The sequence below is a fragment of the Mustela lutreola genome, chromosome 18, assembly GCF_030435805.1.
Source record: "Mustela lutreola isolate mMusLut2 chromosome 18, mMusLut2.pri, whole genome shotgun sequence".
Classification (NCBI taxonomy): Eukaryota; Metazoa; Chordata; class Mammalia; order Carnivora; family Mustelidae; genus Mustela; species Mustela lutreola.
Genome location: NC_081307.1, coordinates 41,061,709 through 41,081,023, shown reverse-complemented (window position 1 = coordinate 41,081,023; position 19,315 = coordinate 41,061,709). Strand labels below are relative to the sequence as shown.

The window sequence follows — 19,315 nt, the reverse complement described above, 5'->3', positions numbered from 1 at the left end:
CGCCCCGACCCGCCCCCTGGACGACGTCTGCGCACACCCTGGGGAGAGGCACGCCGCGGCCCTGACCCGGAATGGTTGCCTGCCGCCCTGCCCAGCTGAGTTCTCGTTCTCCGCACAGATGAGGAGCCTGCCTTGCTCTAAAATTCAGGATGGCCACGGCGAGACACACATCTCAGAAACGTTTCTGCGAGCGAAGAAAAGCTCCAGCACTGCCTTCCTTCTGCCTTCACGAAGATGTCGGAGCTGCTCGAGTTCAGACTTCCAGTGAGTGCCGGCCACTTGCTGTTTGCTTTCAGGAGCGGGACTAGGCCACACGCAGTGGGCGCGGCCGCGGACCAGTCCTGAGTTTGGAGGAGAGGCTGGAACCAGGTGGATGACTGGGAGCTTGATCCTTTGACTGCTGTTCAGACACTGAAAATGCTCCACACTCACACTGTGTCACACACGCACGCTCACACATGCACACACTCAGTGTCTCACACACATGTTCACACACATGCACAGTCACACACACTTTTACACACACAGTGCACGCATGCACACACTGTCCCTCATGCACGCACTCACACTGTCTCATACTCTTGCACACACATGCACACCCTCGTGCACACGCACACACACATGTGCCTGTACTCACAGGCACACACACATGCTCACACATTTGCACGCACTTGCACTATCAGACTGCTGCACATACATGCACACACTCATGCACACGCTATCTCATGCATATGCACACACACTCACACATGCGTACAGGCACACACTCACACACACAGGCCCACACGCGTGTGCACACACTCACTCTCAATCCCCACGAGCTGGTGTGTGGTTAGGGACGTGGACCGTGGGGTGCGTATTTCTGCTGGTACGTCCACAGGACAGGTGGGAGTCGTGCGTGGTGAGGAGGCCGCCCTGTGGAATGCAGAAAGCGTGTCAAGCGCGTCGGACAGGCTTCATTTCACACTACCGTGGCCGTGGAGATGCTGCACTTTCTAACCCCAAGAAATGAGTGGAAGATCCCAGTGGATTGATCACGGGTCCTTTTATCCCTCGGTTGGTCTCTTTGTGATTCCTCGGCTGCCAAGGAGGAGAGCAGTGCGGAAGAGGGGACGGGTTACACCAGATTCACCGGGGCGTGAGCAGGAAGCCTGGGAAGGAAGCGCTTCTTTCGGTGGAGTGCAGAAACCTCATCGTTGGAGCAACCCCAGGTCTGCTGAGCTCCTGAGCGGCGACCCTAGACCCCACAGGAGGTGCGACCCCACAGGAGCGGTGACCCCACAGGGGCCACGGGGAGGCTCACATGCGGGCTCCTTAAGCTGCTTCTGCCTGTGACAGAACCCCGGCGTTTTCCCGATCAGCATCCTGGTTTATGGGCCGCCATTCCCTTGCCCCCGCTCTGATCGACGACGCGCCATCAACCTGTCCGACCCGCAAGGACTTCTTCCGCGCCGAACGCCAGTAAACCCCAGTAAACCCCAGCGAGGTGCGTCGTACCACGAGAGGGAGCAGCACGGGCGGGCACAGGCTGAGGGGCTCCGCACGCGTGTGCACATTGACAAATCCAACATTCACAGCTTCTCTTCCGAGACCTGCTAGTTAAGGTTTAATTCCTGCTTGACCTTACACGTCCATACACGATGTTCTACGATTTGTAAAACAACCCGTGTTCTTTGCTGAGTATTTTCAGCGTGAGCTTAGAGCGTAGACCTTAACTGTGGGGACAGGAGCTCGCTCCCGCCTGCTCCTTCTGCAGACCGGGATTGAACTGTCTCTGAGAGGACTCCCAAAAGACGTGCCTTCTGGCAAATGGTACTAGAAGAAGATGAATTTCTGTGGCATGTGGGGCCACTCAAGGCACGGGACTCCGCTGTTCAAGAGCCACTCCAAGGGTCTACAGCCGCATTGCCGGGGCTTGGAGGACAGAGCGTGGCGCCGGTCCCTGCAGCAGAGATGGGGCGCAAGTGCAGACGTTGGGACTCGCCTCGGTGCCTCAAGTGCACGTCTCCAGCATCCAGAGCCAGACAGTCCGCACCCCACACAGTTTCGGGATCATAGGGCGAGTGTTCTGGGTACTGGTGCCGACAAAGAAAGGCTCTTCTTGTTGCAAGTGCTCAGCCCATGATCTGTTCTGGGGTTGGCGGGTCGGCAGACCCCGCAAACACTCCAGTCCCATCTCTTTCTGATCCTGTTGGAGGAGCCGGGGACACGAATGTGCAGCTGAGAGAGGCTGTTCCACTCCCATGACGTGTCTTCATGGGCAGCCATCAGGCCAATGCAAATGAGTGTGTTCACATCAGTGGTCCCGGAAAGGTCACGAGGGGTCAGAATCCTCAGCGGTGTGAGAATGGCAGCTTTCGGCCCAGCTCACACTCTGGGTCGAGGCACCCAGCTCCCTGGACCCCAGCAGGCCTCCAGGGCCTCCCCAGAGAGGTGACGCCCCAGGCATAGACCCGGAGGCCCCAGCTGGGACGTTTCCCTGTGGCAGGCAGGACACTGTTCCCCCTGCAAATGGTCTGCCACGGCCGTCCTTCTCGAGCCTGGGGTTCCGGCCTCCCGCGGCACCGGACGGTCGCTCCATCATCCCTACGTGCTGCGAACACAGGCACAGCCACCGGCAGGAGTGCAGCCTTTCCCCGCCGAGGTGCACGACACGGGGAGGTCCCTGACGGACTGCGGGACAGCTTGCGCTCCGTGGGGTTAGCTTCTAAGCTAGCAGGGCCCGCGTTCCTGGGCGTCTTCGCAGAGGCCGGCGCTACGAGGCTGGAACGCCGCGGGCTCGTCTGTCCGGCCCCCCGTGCCTGCAGCAGCCCCTCCGTGGAGAACTCGGCTGCTCTCGCTTCCAGCCGAACGCTAACAGGCAGCTGTGGCGTGAGGACGTGGTGCTTCCGTTCAGCGTTGTGGCCCTGGCACTCACCAGGTGCTAACGGGCTGTTGGACCACAGGGCGCGCTGAGGCAGAAACCCGGCTGGGCTTACGCACAGGGCGGTGCTTTTCAGACACTCGATGAAGGCGCGCTTGGAGTCTGTCCTCAGTCCGTCCTGTCTGTCCCCTTAGAACATAATGTGTATTTTGTTTTTTTAAGATTTTATGTATTTGACAGAGAGGGGGAGAGAGCACGAGCAGAAGGAGAAGGAGAAGCAGACTCCGTGCTGGGCAGGGAGCGCCATACAGGAGTCGATCCCAGGACCCCGGGATCATGACCTGAGCCGGAGGCAGACGCCTCACCAGTGGGGTCCCCCAGGAACCCCCCTAATGGATATTTTAATAATTGACCTATTTAATAATAGGTTTGGTGTGCTGCCTGCACCCCGGGTAGGGCACAGGCACCGGGGACACAGGGACAGGAGAACAGGTGTTTCTCTAACGTTCAGGACACCTACCAAGGTCCAGGAGAGGCACACACGTCAGGGACGCACCTTCACCATGCCAACCTCACCTGGGGCCCCCGGCAGGGTGTATCTGGGCTACTCCGGAGCAGGGATTCTGCTTCTCTAGCTCCAGGACTCGGGGTCGGGGTATCCTCTTGATGAAGGGGAAGGTCAGAACACAAGCGTGGGAGCTGCCGGCAGGCCCGAGTGCGTGGGCGGTTTCTGAAGAGCGCAGCGATGTCCCACTGCGGCCCTTGGGCTTCCTCTCCTGCTCTTCTCTCCAGGCCCTGCTCCCTGTTGACTTGGGGGCAGTTTCCTAACAAAATGACCTTCGCCTGGGGCCCGGCAGCAGACGGAGGGCTGCCCCGAGTGCTTCTCCGCGGTGTCTCCAGCGCCGGTCCCGCGGGGGGACTTGGAGCCGACGTGTCATCGACGAGCACAGAGCAGGCGCTCCCAGACCACCGCATGCTTGCTTTGTCCGTGTTCCTCGTCTGTGAGTCGGTCAGGAGCAGGGCTGCTTCTGCAGGCGCCCCAGCTCCCGATGCTGCTTGGACGGGACCCGCCACCACCGTCCCTCTGCGCTCCCAGAGCCACCGGCTTCCAGGCCACATGCATTGCTCCTGCCCGGCTGGTGCACCACTAGTGCCCGTCGGTTCCTGTGGGCTCTGGGGATCTGCAGAGAAGTCTTCAGCCAGGAAGCTCTGATCCGGGGGCACAGCCATCCGACCGGTCCCTGTCAGTGGGACACACCACAGGTGCATGTCAACGGTCGGCCCTGGCTTCGGGGTCGATGACCGTGTTTCCCGTCACAGTCACCTTGAGATCATGGCATGTCATGCCTACCATGGGGGTGGGCCTTGCAGCGTCCTCATGGGACTGTGCGGGGAAGCGGGCCCGTCTACGGTGCGATTGTGGGACTCTGAGCGTCAGGAGGGTGGGTGAGTCAGGCCTTAGGTGTGGTTTCCCCCTTGCAAGCAGCATTTGCCCGATCGACTTACTAACTTCTTCATGGAAGATTGTTTTCTTTCCCACGAACAAGAGGACGGTGGTGACTCCTGATACGTTAACTTACAGAGATCATCGTCCACACACTCCATTTGCCACACGTGAGGATCCACGATGCCACCGCCTCCCTGAAGGTTGAGGGCAGAACCGTAACCCTGGCACAGCTCGATTACCCTTCACCAGTAAATGTCCCCCATGAAACTAAATACACACACGTTTTCTTTGGAAAATCCACGCTCTTATTATGTAATGCGAGTTTTAAATATTTAAAAGGAGAACAGGAAGTGTCTTGAGCAGCGGAACAGCTGTCACGACTTTATTTTACCGTCTACAAGATGCTAAATGCTGGTTACTCTGTAATTTCTTGCTAATTAACACGTTGGAAATAGATGTCTTTGTTGCCAACCCATTCGCGCCGCCCAGGACTTGGACGGCCTGTGTCGTTCTCTGTAGCTTCGGGGAGACCGTCCTGTGTCTGGCCGTGGGATGTGGCCTCTGTGTCCTGTTGGACTTAAACCGATGCCCTGAGACTAACATTAAGTCCGATGTCAACACGGCTTTCGTCTTTTATGTTGTCTCTCACCTTCGGAGTTCGGTTTCTCCACCACGCAGGCTCTCACTTAGACATTCATGGGCTTGATTGCTGTAATTCCTTCTACGCTGTTCTCTTTGAGGCTCTAATTAACAGAGGGCAGCGAGTTTAAGTGTGGCTCTCACATCCACACAGCGGTGACACCTGCCGTTGGAAACACATTCCATCTTGATTTCAGATATGTGCTCTCTGTGATGGAGTGCTAATTTTTAAATTTTCTTTTTGGCTTGCGGATGCCTTGCAAGGTTGCTTTCAGAAACAGTGTCCAGAAGACCAGGTGCGGATGGCGTATTACTAGGCATGGATTTAAAATACCCCAGTGTTGGCTTCAGAGATGACCCCACACCGTGGGACAGGGAGATCGGCCGGCCCTTGGTTTCATCTCGTTCAAACTAACGAATCTCAAATCAAGTGTGTTCCTCCAGATTCTCCCTCCAGAGATCCATTACCCAGCCCTCTGAAGACCTGGAGGCAAGTCCTAGTGACCGGCTTGTGTGCTCTGTGTCTGCGGAACGGACTGGTGCACACGTACTCGGGCGACTGTGCAAGGCGAGAATGTTCTAGCCCACTGCTGTCCAGGGAGGCAGAAGTGCCGTAGGCCGTGCTCCCCGCCTGGGGACCCGTCACCGTGCAGGACCATCAGACACTGGAGACTCAGCTGGCGTTAACACAGGAGCTGGTTTTTAACTGACATTCAGAGACCGAGGTATTTCGGAAGCTAGGTCATTTACGTGGCTGCCGGCGGTGCGGTTGGCCGCGGCAGCCTCTCTCTCCTGCCCCTGGTTGCAGCTCTCTCGACCCAGGGCTCTGCGCAGGTCTTCAGAAAGGGCTTCCAGATGAGGCTCTCTCCACCCCACATATATCTGGGAAAGGACCGATTTCACACGCTTCCTCACAGCCCCGCGCACTCGCCTCTGGGCGGGAAGAGCTCATCGACCGGAGACTATTCCCTTCAGGCCTCACTGCCTTCACTGGATGCAATTTTTACAGAAATCTTCCAAAACTGGATTCTGTACATGGTTCCTTCCTTCCTAGGTCGTGTAATTAACCTTTCCTCGATGGCACAGAGGCGCGTGTTGGCACCAAGTATGCTCGAGAAGGAGGGCACTTTGCTGAGCTGCCTCCCTCCCGGGATCCTGGGGTTTGGGGATGAGTCTCACCAGCTGCTCCTATCCCGGGAACACAAGCAAAACCCAAACTAGCTTTGTAATCGCCGTAGGTGGTTTATGCCGTGGTTTCCACGGTTTCTAGAGCGCTCCACGCAGGCCGCGCCCTGCTTGACACCCATCCCCAGGCTCAGCCAGCCCCACCCCCGTCCCCCTGAGACCTCAGTCTGTGTCCCGGGTCCACAGTCTGTAGGGTCTCCCTCCCTGGGACAAGGAAGCCACTGGAACAGCCGTCAGAGACGCCGCTGGGTTTCACACAGTGAAAGAGACCCATGACGGGCTTTGAAAACCAAAAGGATGCTTATGCCTGAGCTCAATTTTTTAAAAAATAGATCTCCAGACACCTTAAGGTATTAAGTTAAATAATCATTTCACTTTTATTTCAAAATTCTTATTTGACCACTGATATTTAAATAAATTTTAAGTGATTGCTTAGAGAACTTTCTCTGTTGGCAGAGAATTCAGTAGCATTATATTGCTAAATTAAATTTTCAGTTTTCAGTTGCATTTAATGTTTGCCTGATATGTATATAGAAAATGATAGATAACAATGCCTGTAATTAGTGAGTATTAGTTCTGGTGAGTATGTTCTAATTGTGTATTCACATACACAGAATTAAGACAGTTATTATCCCCAAACTAGCCAGCTGAATAATTGAATGTTTTTCTTGAATATATAAAATGATTTCCTTAATTGTTTATTTAATTCTTAACAGCAAAATAACATGATCAAATGATCATTTTAAATTCTTTCTTTACTGTAGTTCCAAGTTTCTAATTCCATTTAGGAATTCCATTTAGGCAGACGTGATTCTGCCCCACAAGATCATAGGTACCATCAAACGTTTGTCACAGGAGCAGACTGACAAATCAGTGAAAACACTGATTTACATCAGTTTTTCAAAAATTCTGTCTCAACATTATTTTATTTACCTAAAATAGTTTGTATGTTGCTGTTTTAATTTACTGAACGCTGACAGCTGACACTTTTTAAATTATAAAACTCAAAAGTTTTCAGTTAACCAGGAATAGAAATGTGATTTATTGTTCTGGGGGTCCCATGGGGGACCATGTCATATGGACATAGGGCCCCCAAGACAAAGTGGGTACAGTCAAGACGTATACCAAATGCACATCTTATATTTTAAAATACAAATCTCATCTCGACTCCTATGCTGACATGTGAGAATGCGTCTGGTATCTGGGGGACTGGAAGTTTTTGTGGGTATTTCTAAATGTTTCTTTAACTTACATAGTATTCATTATTCTCGAAATAGTAAGTATCGTTTATGTCTATTAAATCTGTGTGTTGGATTTATGGTGGGGCCGTTGCAAACAGAATCACGCGGACAATGAGCATTTTCAGGTGCTTAAAAAAATGTGTTCTCCGCCTTGCCTCCACCATGCACGTATGTCCGAGGAGATGGGGGTGAGCAGGTGGGAAATCCTCAAACCTGCCACCAGCACTTCCCCGGAGCCCGTAGCTGGCCATCCTGGCTGTCTCCAGGGAGCCTGCTTCTCTGGACAGCAGCCCCGGGCGGCCCTGTCCCCGAGCAGGTCCCAGAACCCAGCAGACGCCGTGACACGGGCTGATCATGCCAACGCCGGCCACGAGGCTGCAGGGCTCCCGAGTCTCCCGCGCCCCGTGCGACTGAGGACCCTGCTGACCTGCTTCTATGTCCTAGGGTTTCTGGAAGATCCAATGCAGGTGTCTGTGTCCAAAATAATACAGTGTTTGGACTTCGTGTTCACCAACTAACTGTTAGCTGTTTCCAAAAAACCCTATAAACAGATATTTTTGTCCTGTTTGTTCAAGGACTTTTTCCCATCCGTGTTCAAGCACTGAGAGAACGCTTCGGCTGTGGGCTGGCTGTGTCTGGTCGCTCGGCCGGCAGCGGCACCTGCTGTCTGGCCACGGGAACGCTAGTCACGAGCTCGCAGAGCAACAGCGTCCTCCCCCGTGCTGAGAAGGGGTGGGCTTCAAACACCACTGTTATTCAGCTAAAACAGAGAAGGAACATTTCCCATGAGAAGTTTTACTCTTCGAGAGGCGGCTGATTGGCGGGAGGGACGAGTGCCCGTCCTGTCGCTCAGCTCCCATGGCGCGGTGAGGCCAGCTCTCCAGGTCCCTTCTGAGCCTCCTGTGAACCGAGGAAATGTCTCATTAGATGAGTAAGCAAATATTAGAAGGCCTTTGTCCCAAAAATGGCTTCACTGGTTTCCGTCGTGTGAAGAATGGAGAGATAATTGCAGCTAATTTCCCCAAGTCCGCCTCAACCTCATCGGCTCACAGCCCTTCAAACAACTCGCGTCACGGAGTGGGAGTGCGGTCTAAAATTTCTTCTGCTGCCAGATGCGTTTCATTTATTTTTATTTTTTAGAAAGCTTGGAACTGATCCTATTAAGAGGAAATTCTTGCTGAAGCGATGAATGGTTCTTTCACCTACTTAGCAGCGGGCCAGGAGGAATAAGGTCAGACCCAGCTGGGAGAAATCAGACTGAGCTCAGCGCAGGGTCAGGGGACGCATCCTCCTCACGGAAGCCTGGAGAAGCATCGAAGTCCCCGCCTGCCACCCGGCTGACCTGAGGCCTATGTTTCCCGTTCGAACCTGTTCTCTCATCCGGGAAATGGAAGTCCGAATGCCGCGTACCTGGTGGGGCTGCCTGCGGCTCAGGGGAGGCACCGACTGTGACGCGCTCGCCCCGGGGCCGCCCGGGGCTGGCCCTGTGCTCGCGCTCCCAGGAGAACCGTGGGCGGAGAGACCTCGGAAACACACAGGAGGCGACGGGGAGCAGATGGCGGGCGTCGCCCGGTGCGCACTTGCGCGAGCGGGTGACTTCTGGAGGACGGTTGCAGGGACGGTTCTGTGCGGCCAACACCGCAGCAGCCGCCTGTCCCCCGGCTGTATCTCCCATCCCCGTGACGACGGATCACGAGACGTCCTGAGTGTGTCCCTTTTACGGATGAGCAGACCGGAGCAGAGAGTTTACTTTGTCCACAATCCCCGTTACTTCATTTTATGCCGGAAGCAGGGAAGTCAGTCCGGGGCTGTTAGAACCAGAAGGAAATGTACAGCACTTCCCTTTCCTAGATGCCCTCGGCCACCGTGGATCTGGGATATCGGACCAGGACATCGGTGTCCTGGAAGGTGCACTGCAATCAACCGTCAAGACACCAAACGATTAAAATGTACCAGAACAAGTGTGTGGACACTTCCCCATCTGGGGGAAGACCGAGTGGTAGAAGGTCCATTTGATGTTTTCCCAGAAAGTAAATAATTTGAAGAAAACTCTATGACACTTAAAAACAAACAAGATGGTCTCCCTAGAAAGCTAGTGTAATCCGTCACTTATGCCTGAGTGAGAGCCTCCAAGCACTGGGGAGAATCAGACGAGCTCAGATCTTTTAAAGGGGCCACATTGCCTCAGTAGTTCCTGGCCCACTGATTCCAGACCCCCGTCCCACGGGCGCTGCCACCCGTGTCTGGCACCGTGAGTCCCTGCAGATTAGCCCCCACAGCCGGCCGGACGGGCCCCACCCTCCCCCACACCACCTGCCACGTCCGTCTCCAGGACTCAGCCGCAGCCCATCTCCTGCAGAAAGCTCTCCTGGAGCCCTGGGTCTTTCTCTCGGGCTTTTGTGAGGCTCCGGTGCGGATGCTGGCCCTCTGCCCTTCTCTTCAGTTTGATTACGAGCGATCGGAAGGAGCCAGCGTCTTGGGCTCCAGACAAACGTTTAGTGGAGCCAGTGGATCTCAGTAAGATGGCGACAGAGGACAGCCAGCAGGTGACTGGGGTGCCCACGCAGCAGACATGCGAGGTACCCGCAGCCCCTGCGGTGGCAGCTGTGGGTGTCCCCCTCGTCAGTTGGCTCCGTGCTGCTGCAAAATGTCCTCCACTATTGGGCGGGAAAAGTAATGGTCGTGCCGGCAGCGGATTTCTTTAAGCGGTAGGAAAAGCTTCTAGTTGGACACACTTTCTACGGGGTTTAGTAGAGACCAGAGCAGCCTGGATGAACACGGGGGTGCTCGGGCTTGGCTGGCACGCGGGAGAACATCTCTCTTCCGGACGAGAGGGTCTTTGACCAAAACCGGTCTGTAGCTTTTCCAAGCCACCCTGAAATGGGCTCGCCTGTGTGCCCGCTCTGACAGACCACACCGACGGCGTCAAACCACGCCCCCCTGCAGTGGTCGTCACCGCAGGGCAGTGAAATCAAATGCGGGCAAGACACGAAGACGGCATCTGTCTCTCGCCCCCCAGAAGAGGTCACTGCGCTGCACCGGCCTGGCCTGAGTGACGTCTGTCGTCCCTGACGCATGCCGGGCATGGCCCAGTGTCCATCCGTTTCGCGGGAAAGAATGTTGTTCTGCTGCCGTGGCGTCAAGAAGTCGATTTCAGAACTCATGTCATCACCCTGTAGCGAATGCGCCGTGGGGACGAGGAGACGATGCTGGAGTTCGCTGATGGTGGAGATGCCTGGCACGGGTCGTGTCGCTCCTACGTGCAAAGTGTCCACGCAGGAAGCGTAGTTGTACCAAGTGCACTGGGAGAGTGATCGTTGCGCACGGGTGGAGGGGCGATGTTGGTGGGCGGCTGTGAAGGGGTGACCCCACTGGAACTGGAGTCCGGGAAGGTGCGTCTGCTCTGCGTGCCTTCGACATGTCCCAGTCCTCGAGACGCACACACCGTCCTTCACTGTGGAGTGGACCTGACCAGCGGGAGGACCGCGCCGGGCTGGAATTTTCCTGAGCGCCTTTCAGCTCCTCTCCACAGCCAAGAGCTGTACAGCCATGTTAAACGGCAGAAGTGACTTCTTGTCTGTGTGCCTGTATTTCTCGGCTGCCTGCGTGGTCACCCTGCCACCACCAAGACGTGGCGTCCCCTCAGAAGTGGTGTTTCCTCCCGTGAGCTCCCTGTGTGGCGAGCCTGCCACGCAGAGTGTGGCTGGCACCTGGCTTACCGGCTGCTGGCTCGGGAGCGTCCGCGGACGGGTCCTCAGGGAGCAGGACTCGCTTGCCTGAGCAGCGACGCCGGACAGTTCGGCTTCCGTGTGGCCGTGTGAGCTCCGCCTTCGGCACGCTTTTGTCACCGCGTTCCCCGGTCAGTCCCCGTGTTCGGGTGTCTGCACTGTGGACTCTGACACTGTGAGAATTCAGAGAAGCTAGGGGAGAAGCACATCTTGCGGTGGGCCACCACCGTCAAGGAGAGAGAATCACACTGTGGGCGGTGACCCTCGTCCAGACTCGGAACAGGACAGAATGGCCAAAGCTGATGGCCAGACCGGAGGAAGTGACAAGCTATTGCAGGACAGTCTGCCCACACGCGTGTCCCTTCCTGTCCCCGAGGAGCCAAGGAGTCCCTCAGAGGGGTGACATGATCCCCCTCAGCACGATGACCTTCTGAACTGGGTAGCTCTGCAGGGGGACCAGGGGGCTGTGGTGTGCCCTGGACAGGGTCTGATGGCTTCTCTGGCCCCTTCCTACTGGATCCCGGTGGCACCCTCACCACCCCCCACGCCGGCTGTGACAACACCAAGAATGTCCTCCAGACCCTGCCAAGACCCCCCTGGGAAAGAGGAGGTGTGATCACCCCAGCAGAGCCCCCAGGGCTGACCCACAGATGTACACAATGGGAGAGTCTGAGACTCCCCAGGTCACAGTCCCCAGGGCCGTACAGCAGGGAGGGTACAGGGCAATGAGGTGGGGACAGTCCCTGTACCCAGGGATCGGCCCCCGACCACCTGTGCAGGAGTCCGGGAAGAGGGGACTAGCTCTCGGAGAGCCCAGGCAGGCAAGCACCTGCACACGGAGGATTTAGCTGAGGCCATTGTCCCTCTGGAAACGCGGAGCCCGATGTCCGTTACAGGGGATGATGACTGTGGGTGGCAGGGCTCTAAACACCGAGGCCAAGTGGGAGCCCTGCTGTCGGGCTAGACCAGAGCCAGAGGGCGGGAGGAAGGGGCTTCCTGGCAGCTCTGAGGTGGGGCCCAGCCAACCGCGGCCCGGGGCACCCCTCTGCGGCTTTCTCTGGCTGCGGCCCCACAGTGGCCCGTCCTGCACTCCGCAGACCCCCACCTGACATGCCGAGTCCCGTACAGACCATGCAGTGGGTCCCTACAGATCTGGGACCCAGCGTGGCGGGACCCACGAGAGTGGGCTTCGGGGGCGGGTGGTGAGTGGGGAAGGGGGCCGCGTTCAGCAGGGCGAGGGTCTGCTGGCTTCTGAGGTGTAGTGCAAGCGAGAGAAACAAGGGAAGTCAAAGAGGTGATCGCCGACGCTTCCCTGGTGCAGACTTCGAAGCCTGTGCTTCCGACAGCATCCGCCTCCGGCTGTTCCCACCTTCCGAGCCTCTTCTGATGCCTCGATTTCAAAATGCATCCACGGCGCAGATTTTCATGAGCAGCTTGGATGCCTCGAACTCCGGTCATCCTGACGCGCAAACTCGTTCTGTTTTCTGTTTGGATTTTCTGTTTGGAATGACATTTGAGGTTTTATTTATTAAGAGAACCACTGACACAGGTTACCCTGTCACGGGGGGAGATGGCAGGAAGCGGGAACGTGCGTGGAAGTCTCCAGAACGGAAGAGCGGAAATGGCGTGCTCCCCGGGCCGCAGCAGGACGCCCATCCTGGCAGCTTCTGAAATCGTGGGGGAACCTCGCCCCCTCTGTCCTCCCGGAGAGGCTGAGCCCCCGCCGGAGAGGCGCGTGTGCAGGTGTGGGCGTGTGCAGCTGTGGGCGTGCACACGACACAGGGGTCCTCGCACGCCTGCGGACCGGGTGGGCGTGTTTGCACCTGGTCGTGGCGGTGGTTGTGCTGCAGCGTCCGTTGCAGAAGCCCGTGGTGAGTTCTTCCGTTCCAGACAAAGAAGAATCATTAACTGCAACGGAGATCACGTTCCTGTCAAAATGGCATTGTTCATCTTGCTGGAAAAAGATATGTAACACCCAGATCCTGGCAAATACGCTTAGTGACTTTGGGGTAACCTTTAAAGAAACATTTAAAATGGGTTCACGTCCAGAGGCACTTTCTGTCCCTCGGGGGGTTGACTGCAGTCGGAGAGTGCGTGCGGGTAGAGGCAGCGGGCTGGCGGGCTACGGGCAGGTGCAGGGTGTGAGGCGGCTGGCCGGTGTGTTTGGAGAGCCACGGTCCCTTTGCAACCACTGTCTATACTGTCGACCCAGGAAGTGGGTCCTTACAGGGAGCAAATGGTCTGATTCTCACATTCTCACATTCTCTGATTTTCCATTAAAAAAGTACTACATACATCATATGCCTTTGGGGAGCGTGCGGAGAAGCAGAAGAGACAAGAGTCGCCCCGTGGTCCCTCAGGGAGAGCTGCTGAATGGTTTTCTGTGTGTCTGACTTTGTTCTCACACACGGGGTCTCCTTATAAATGCCCCCCCTTTCCCCCGCACACAGCAGAGTAGGCCCCGCTTCTCACCGTGCGCATTGCCTGGGGCTCTCCCCTGCGTGGACACGGTCTTGTGTGCTGCTGTCCGTCCTGCTGAGCCAAGTTTCCCCGAGTGGTCACTGTCAGAGCATTCGGCGGGGGGGGGGGGGGGGGGCGCTTTCTAATCTCCCACTGTTGTGAGTCTGTCTGCGTGGACCATCTCTGAGAAGGCTCGTGGGTCGCGGGCAGTGAGAGCGAGCAGGGGTCCGGGAGGGAGGCTGCGGAGGCTGACGGCACACTGACTTTCCCTACAGCCGTCTCCTACGCGAACTACAAGAAGACGCCGCCGCCCGTCCCCCCGCGCACCACCTCCAAGCCCCTGATCTCGGTGACCGCGCAGAGCAGCACGGAGTCCACGCAGGACGCCTACCAGGACAGCCGCGCCCAGCGGGTGTCCCCGTGGCCCCAGGACAGCCGCGGCCTCTACAACTCCACAGACAGTCTGGACAGCACCAAGGCCATGAGCCTTGCCCTGGAGACGGCCGCAGCCCAGCGCCTCGCCTCCGAGGGCCAGGGCAGCTCCGTGCGGACCAGCGACAAGTCCGTCCTGGTGTCCAAGGCCGAGGACTTCCTCAAGAGCAGACGCTCCTCCATCGGGATCCAGGTAGCCTCCCTGCACCACACGGGCTCTGCTAATAGCAGGATTCACGCAGCAGCCCCACAGCCCGGGGTCCTTAGCAGGGAGCGTAGCCTCCAAGGGCCGGGAGATGCCTGAGCTCTCAGCCGCGGGCCCGCTGGCCAGCCAGCAGCCGGGGACCACCCCAGGGCATCTCAGGTCCCCGTGTCACGCTTGCGCCTGGCAACCAGATATGCCCCAGCCCAGGGCACTTTCTAGGGGATGCCTGCTACTGACCGAGTGTGGAGACAGCTTATTTTGATACTTTGGAAGGATGGTTTTTGGTTGAAACCCAGTTTTTCAAAAGCTTTGCCGTCCTGTGCTCCAGCAGTGCAGTGGGGGAAGGGCCGGGAATAGAGGGTAGAGGTCACAGAGGCCTCCTCGGGCACACACAGGCGTGCTGCTCTGCCCTGGCTGCAAGAAGCACGTCCCCACTGGCCACAGGGCGCTCTGGGTGCTTAGCTGTGGTGGCAGAGCCACGTCCCATGCTTACAGACCCCCGAGGGCAGACCCACACCCCCAAAGGCCCCAGACCGCTCCCCGAGACACGGACTGCATCCAGCACGTCCATTCCCTGGGCACGGCAGGCACCATGCTCAGACACGGGGGCCGCCTTTCGGCCCACCTCCCGGCCCCGGGACCGCACAGGATGCGCCTCACGCTGGCAGTGCCTTGCCTCAGCCCCTCAGCCCTGCGAGGTCATATCGGCACGGACAGCCAGGGTCCTCACGGAGTCCTCCGCAGACGTGGGCCACTCTTGCCTCCTGTCACTCCTCCGCTCAGCCTGCATCCAGCCAGAAGTCCCGGAATCAGAAGGCTTCGTGGCCGGGGAGGAGGGTGAGCGGAGCTCTGCCCAAGAGCCTTGCGTGCCTGGCACTGGCGTGAGGGGGCTCCGTGGCTTGGGCATCCCGGGGATACGGGAGCGTGCAGGCTGGGGCGACTGCCCGCTTGACTAGGTCCTCTGAACCAGGTCCCCACACTGTGGCTTCGTTGTTTTGTTTAGGATTCCGAATTCCCAGAACATCAGCCATACCCAAGGTCAGATGTAAGTACCGAAGCATCCTCCAGAGCCGAGTACGCATGACTTTCTGTTTCCTCTCCTTCCTCGGGTTTTCATACGACTGCTCTGCCCCCTCTCTCTGTCTGATTCTATATGCCAGGCACTATGCTAGGTGCCCCGTATTACAGCAAGGAGCCCTCGCGCCCCCCAGTGAGGTGGAATCAGCCCCCTCTTTGATGAGGACCAGGACGGGGCTCAAATAGGCAAGGGACCGGCTGCGGGGCCCCCAGCGCTGGTCGGAGGGAGGGAGCAGGCTCAGACGCCGCTCCCTCTGGCTCCAGAAAAGTCGTGTGGGGTGCGCAGGTTCATGAGGCCGACTCCACGGTCCCGGTGCCGTGCACCGTCTGGCCTTCTCACCGGCCACCTGCCACCTGCCGCAGGCTTCTCGCTGGCTGCTGGGCCAGCCTGGGGCAAGGGTGGGACTGTCCTCTTCTGACTTGACTTGGGCAGCAGGTCACCTGCCGGTTGAGGGCGCCCCAGCTCCACGTCATCTACCAGATGCCCCGACAACTTTCCTCGCCCCGTGGCCCTTTCTGCTTCTGGCAACCACGCCCTTCCTCTGCAAGAATGTCCATCTCCTCCCCGTCAGCCCATCCACCCCCAGCCGTTCCCACATTGACCCTTCCCTGGAAGGCTTTCTGGTGCCCCCCCCCCGCGCCACGTGTCCCTGAAGGCCCAGATGCCCCCCGCCTTCACCACCCAGCGCCTAGCACAGTGCCTGGCACATAGCAAGTGCTCGGTCGGTGTCGGATAAGTGGGTGCACGGGTGACGGTGGTGAGTGCTCCGTGGACACGGTGTGAGTGCACGTGTGCGAGGGTCGGCTGTGTCCGTGGCAGTGGAGGAATGCACGGTGCCGCGGGAGCTTGTGCCCTTGCCATTACCGGACTCGGTGGCTCCAAGAGCCGATATAAAACAGCGTCAGAGAAACTCAGGTTTTAGCACAAATGTGAGTCAAAGAAATGAAACAGAGTGGGTGTAGGGAGCTAGCTGACAGCAACACGGAGCAAGGGACCACTGAAGCCGAGCGAGACCCCGGACACGTGGAGGGCCCTGCGGAGTGGCCGGCATGTCCATGCAGGGAAGGCACAATGCAGAAGTAGCAGAGAAGCAGGCTGTGGTCGTGGCCATGTCCCCACTGTCCAGCACAGTCTCTTTATAATCTCATCGTAACCTCAGGGGCCAGGCGTTATCCAAGTTACCAATGTGGAAACTGAGGCTCGGGGGTGGGTGACTTGCCCAGGGGGTCATGGCCGGTAAGTGTTGGAGGCAGGATGGAAGACCCCGTGCAAAGCCGGCAGGATGCCCACTGCCCGGACAGGACACAGGCGGGCTCGGTGCCCCCTGTCCGTGTGTCCCGTCGCTCATAGGGCGAGACGGCTAGCTCCCCGCACACTCAGCCACCTCACGGCCGCGGCCCACTCTTGGGGCAGAAGACCCACCTCGCATCTCCCACCCATGTCTGCGGGGCTGCGGGTGCAGCTCCAGGCCCTTCCTCACGGGCTGGCCCGGTGATATGGGGCCGTGGGGCGACCCCGTGGTATCTCCCTCACGGTTCCTCATCTCTGCTGACACGTGCCTCTCCCCTGTGTCCCTGGTCTGTGGATCTGTGGCGCGTGTGTCCCTGAAGCATCTGTCCTCTCCTCGTGCACGTGTCTGTGTTTGTGACTGTCCACTGGAAGCCTCTCCTGCCCCCGGACATGGCAGTTTGGATCAGTGCGCAGGGATTCCTCGGGCCCACGTGCCCCCCTCCCCCCTCTGTAAAGTTGAAGCGATCACTGCTCTGACATCGCCAGGTTGGGGGTGCATGGAGCAGCCACCACGGGCCTCTTCTTCCTCAACTCAAGCGTCCAGCTGCGAGAACACCATGTTGCCCACGAGGCGGATTTCTCGCTGAGGGTCTGAGCCGTGTCGCGTTCCGGCCAGCCTCCCGCCACCTGCTCTTGGAAGTGCCGACGCTGCGTGGGGCGTCTCTGCAGCCAGGCGGGCAGGGCTCCTTTAGCTCCTGCACTTATAACAGGTCCCCAAGAGAACTAGGGCCGCCGGGCCTCGGAGGCAGGGCATCTGCCCAGCTCAGCGCTGGCTTCTGAAGGCAGAGCACGAGTGATCTGGATGGAGGCGGCAGAGAGGCGGCAGGGAGCTGCCCCAGCGCTGGTAATGGCTCTCTGCCTGGTTGCTCCTCCCGGGGGCCGTGGAGGTGGGGCCCGGACTGCGGCTGATCCGCTCCGACCTCCCGCAGATGCCTACCGTGCGGAAGAGGGGCCAGGGCACACTGGGGCCGCCTCCTGCCCGCCTCACACACCCCAGCATGCACACGCTCACACTCATACTCAATGCACAGGCTCCTGGGCACGCAGGATTACCTGTCTGCACAAACACGCAGCACCCTCAACATGCACACACGGGCGCTGGTGTCCTCACACCAGCACACAAGTACACACACTCATGTGCACACTCACACAGATACACACAGGTCACTTGCACACACGTGTGCATGCACAACCGCACATGTGCTCATACCCACAAAGGTGCAAGCGTGTTTATGTGTGTACATGTGTGTACACAGCTAACATGTGCGCAGCTGCCCATGCAAGTATGCACATCTGTTCTTATGCTCACATGTGTGTGCTTGTGTGTGTGTACTCACCTATGTGCCTGCTTGTGCAGATGTATTCACACACATACACACATGTACACTCACACATGTACTTAAACGTGCACACACGTGTGTGCATACCAGCCAACACAAACCCAGCTCCTTATTTTGTAACGGACCGCATTTCAGAACGTCCCCCTGCCCGCCGGTCGTCATGGCGTGTGGGCAGCCCGCAGCCTCTGCCATCGCACAGGGAGGCCCGTGCGGGGCTCCGGGCTCTGCACACCTCAGACACTCTTCTGGGACGGCGCCTGGCGCTCGCGGCAGCGACTGGGGAGATGGCTGTCCCCGTTCAGCAGGGAGCCCTGCAGACGGGACATCCGCTTTAGTAAGAGCTCACGCATCACACGTGATTCTGCTAAGACACCTTTCTTCCTAATGGCCAGAACGTGGTTGGTCCCGTAAAATGAACACATGCCTTCCTTTCTCAAAATTTTTAAGATCCCTTGACTTTTCAGCCTGATTCTCCTCTTGGGAAGAGAGTCGTTTGATTTCTTTTCCACTGTGCAAAGCACTAATTCCTTTCCTTGTCTTGAATTTGCTTTTTTTCCTATCCGTGTAAGGGTCTCTGCTCCCAGGATTTCTGAAATGGTGAAGTCTTTAGCTCACCCAGGCCATGTGTGATCTTAGCATCCCCTCAGCCTTCGCCTTCTGAACACAGAGACAGCATCCCTTGCTCTTAGAGAAATGTCCTGTGACAAGCACGTAAGTCTGTGAGCTCCCCCTTCACTGTCCGTGTCGCCGCACGCCTGGCCGTCTTCACGGTCAAGGTGAGGGTGAGAAGACAGAGCTCCGGCCCTGGCTGCGACAGCTTCTCTCAGTCTGCTTCCTGCGGAGATTTACTCTGGTCCAGTGAAGGGCCTCACGTCCCCTCGGTTCTGAGATGAGGAAGTAAAGCCTCAACAAAATTCCAGAGACTCCTTGGGAGTTGCGTGGTCCACTCGCAGCAGACTCTGGCCCCAAAGCTGTACGCTCCTCCTTCACCAGGAGAGGGAGAGCTTCCTAGAGCAGGGGACGTGGAGACGGCATGAAGCCAACGACGTGCTGTTACCTGGTCGTGTGTTCACTCACGTGGCGTGTGTCCCTGGCTGTGGCTCATGCACGGCTTGTGATTTTGCTGTTCATGCCACCTGCTAGCGTGCATGGACCTTGAGCACCTCCCGTGGCGTAGCCCTCACAGCCATCCTCTTCGTGCTGCCTCGTGGTCGCGTTGTGAGCAAAGCCTATTTTACCCTCTGCTGCTGCCCCCCCGCTTCACCCCGCCCTGTTTCACCCGGTCAGTAGCGCGGGGACGAATAGCTCTCACAGCCACCAGAACCGACGGTGATTTCCTTAGACTAGAATCCTGGACGAGGAATAAATAAGACGATGTTCTGAATATTTCCAAGATAGAAACCACCG

The 19,315-nt window shown here is 57.7% G+C and overlaps 1 protein-coding gene across 2 annotated transcripts in view; it reads left to right on the top strand.

Moving 5' to 3' along the window:
* The window catches only part of DLGAP2 (DLG associated protein 2), a 773,688-nt gene that overhangs the window by 729,139 nt on the left and 25,234 nt on the right, over positions 1 to 19,315 (top strand). For both annotated transcript variants that reach the window (XM_059156120.1, XM_059156121.1), the window contains 2 exons: positions 13,839 to 14,188; positions 15,204 to 15,245. In XM_059156120.1, the coding sequence (XP_059012103.1) occupies positions 13,839 to 14,188; positions 15,204 to 15,245 (392 nt within the window). The remainder of the gene's footprint in view (positions 1 to 13,838; positions 14,189 to 15,203; positions 15,246 to 19,315) is intronic.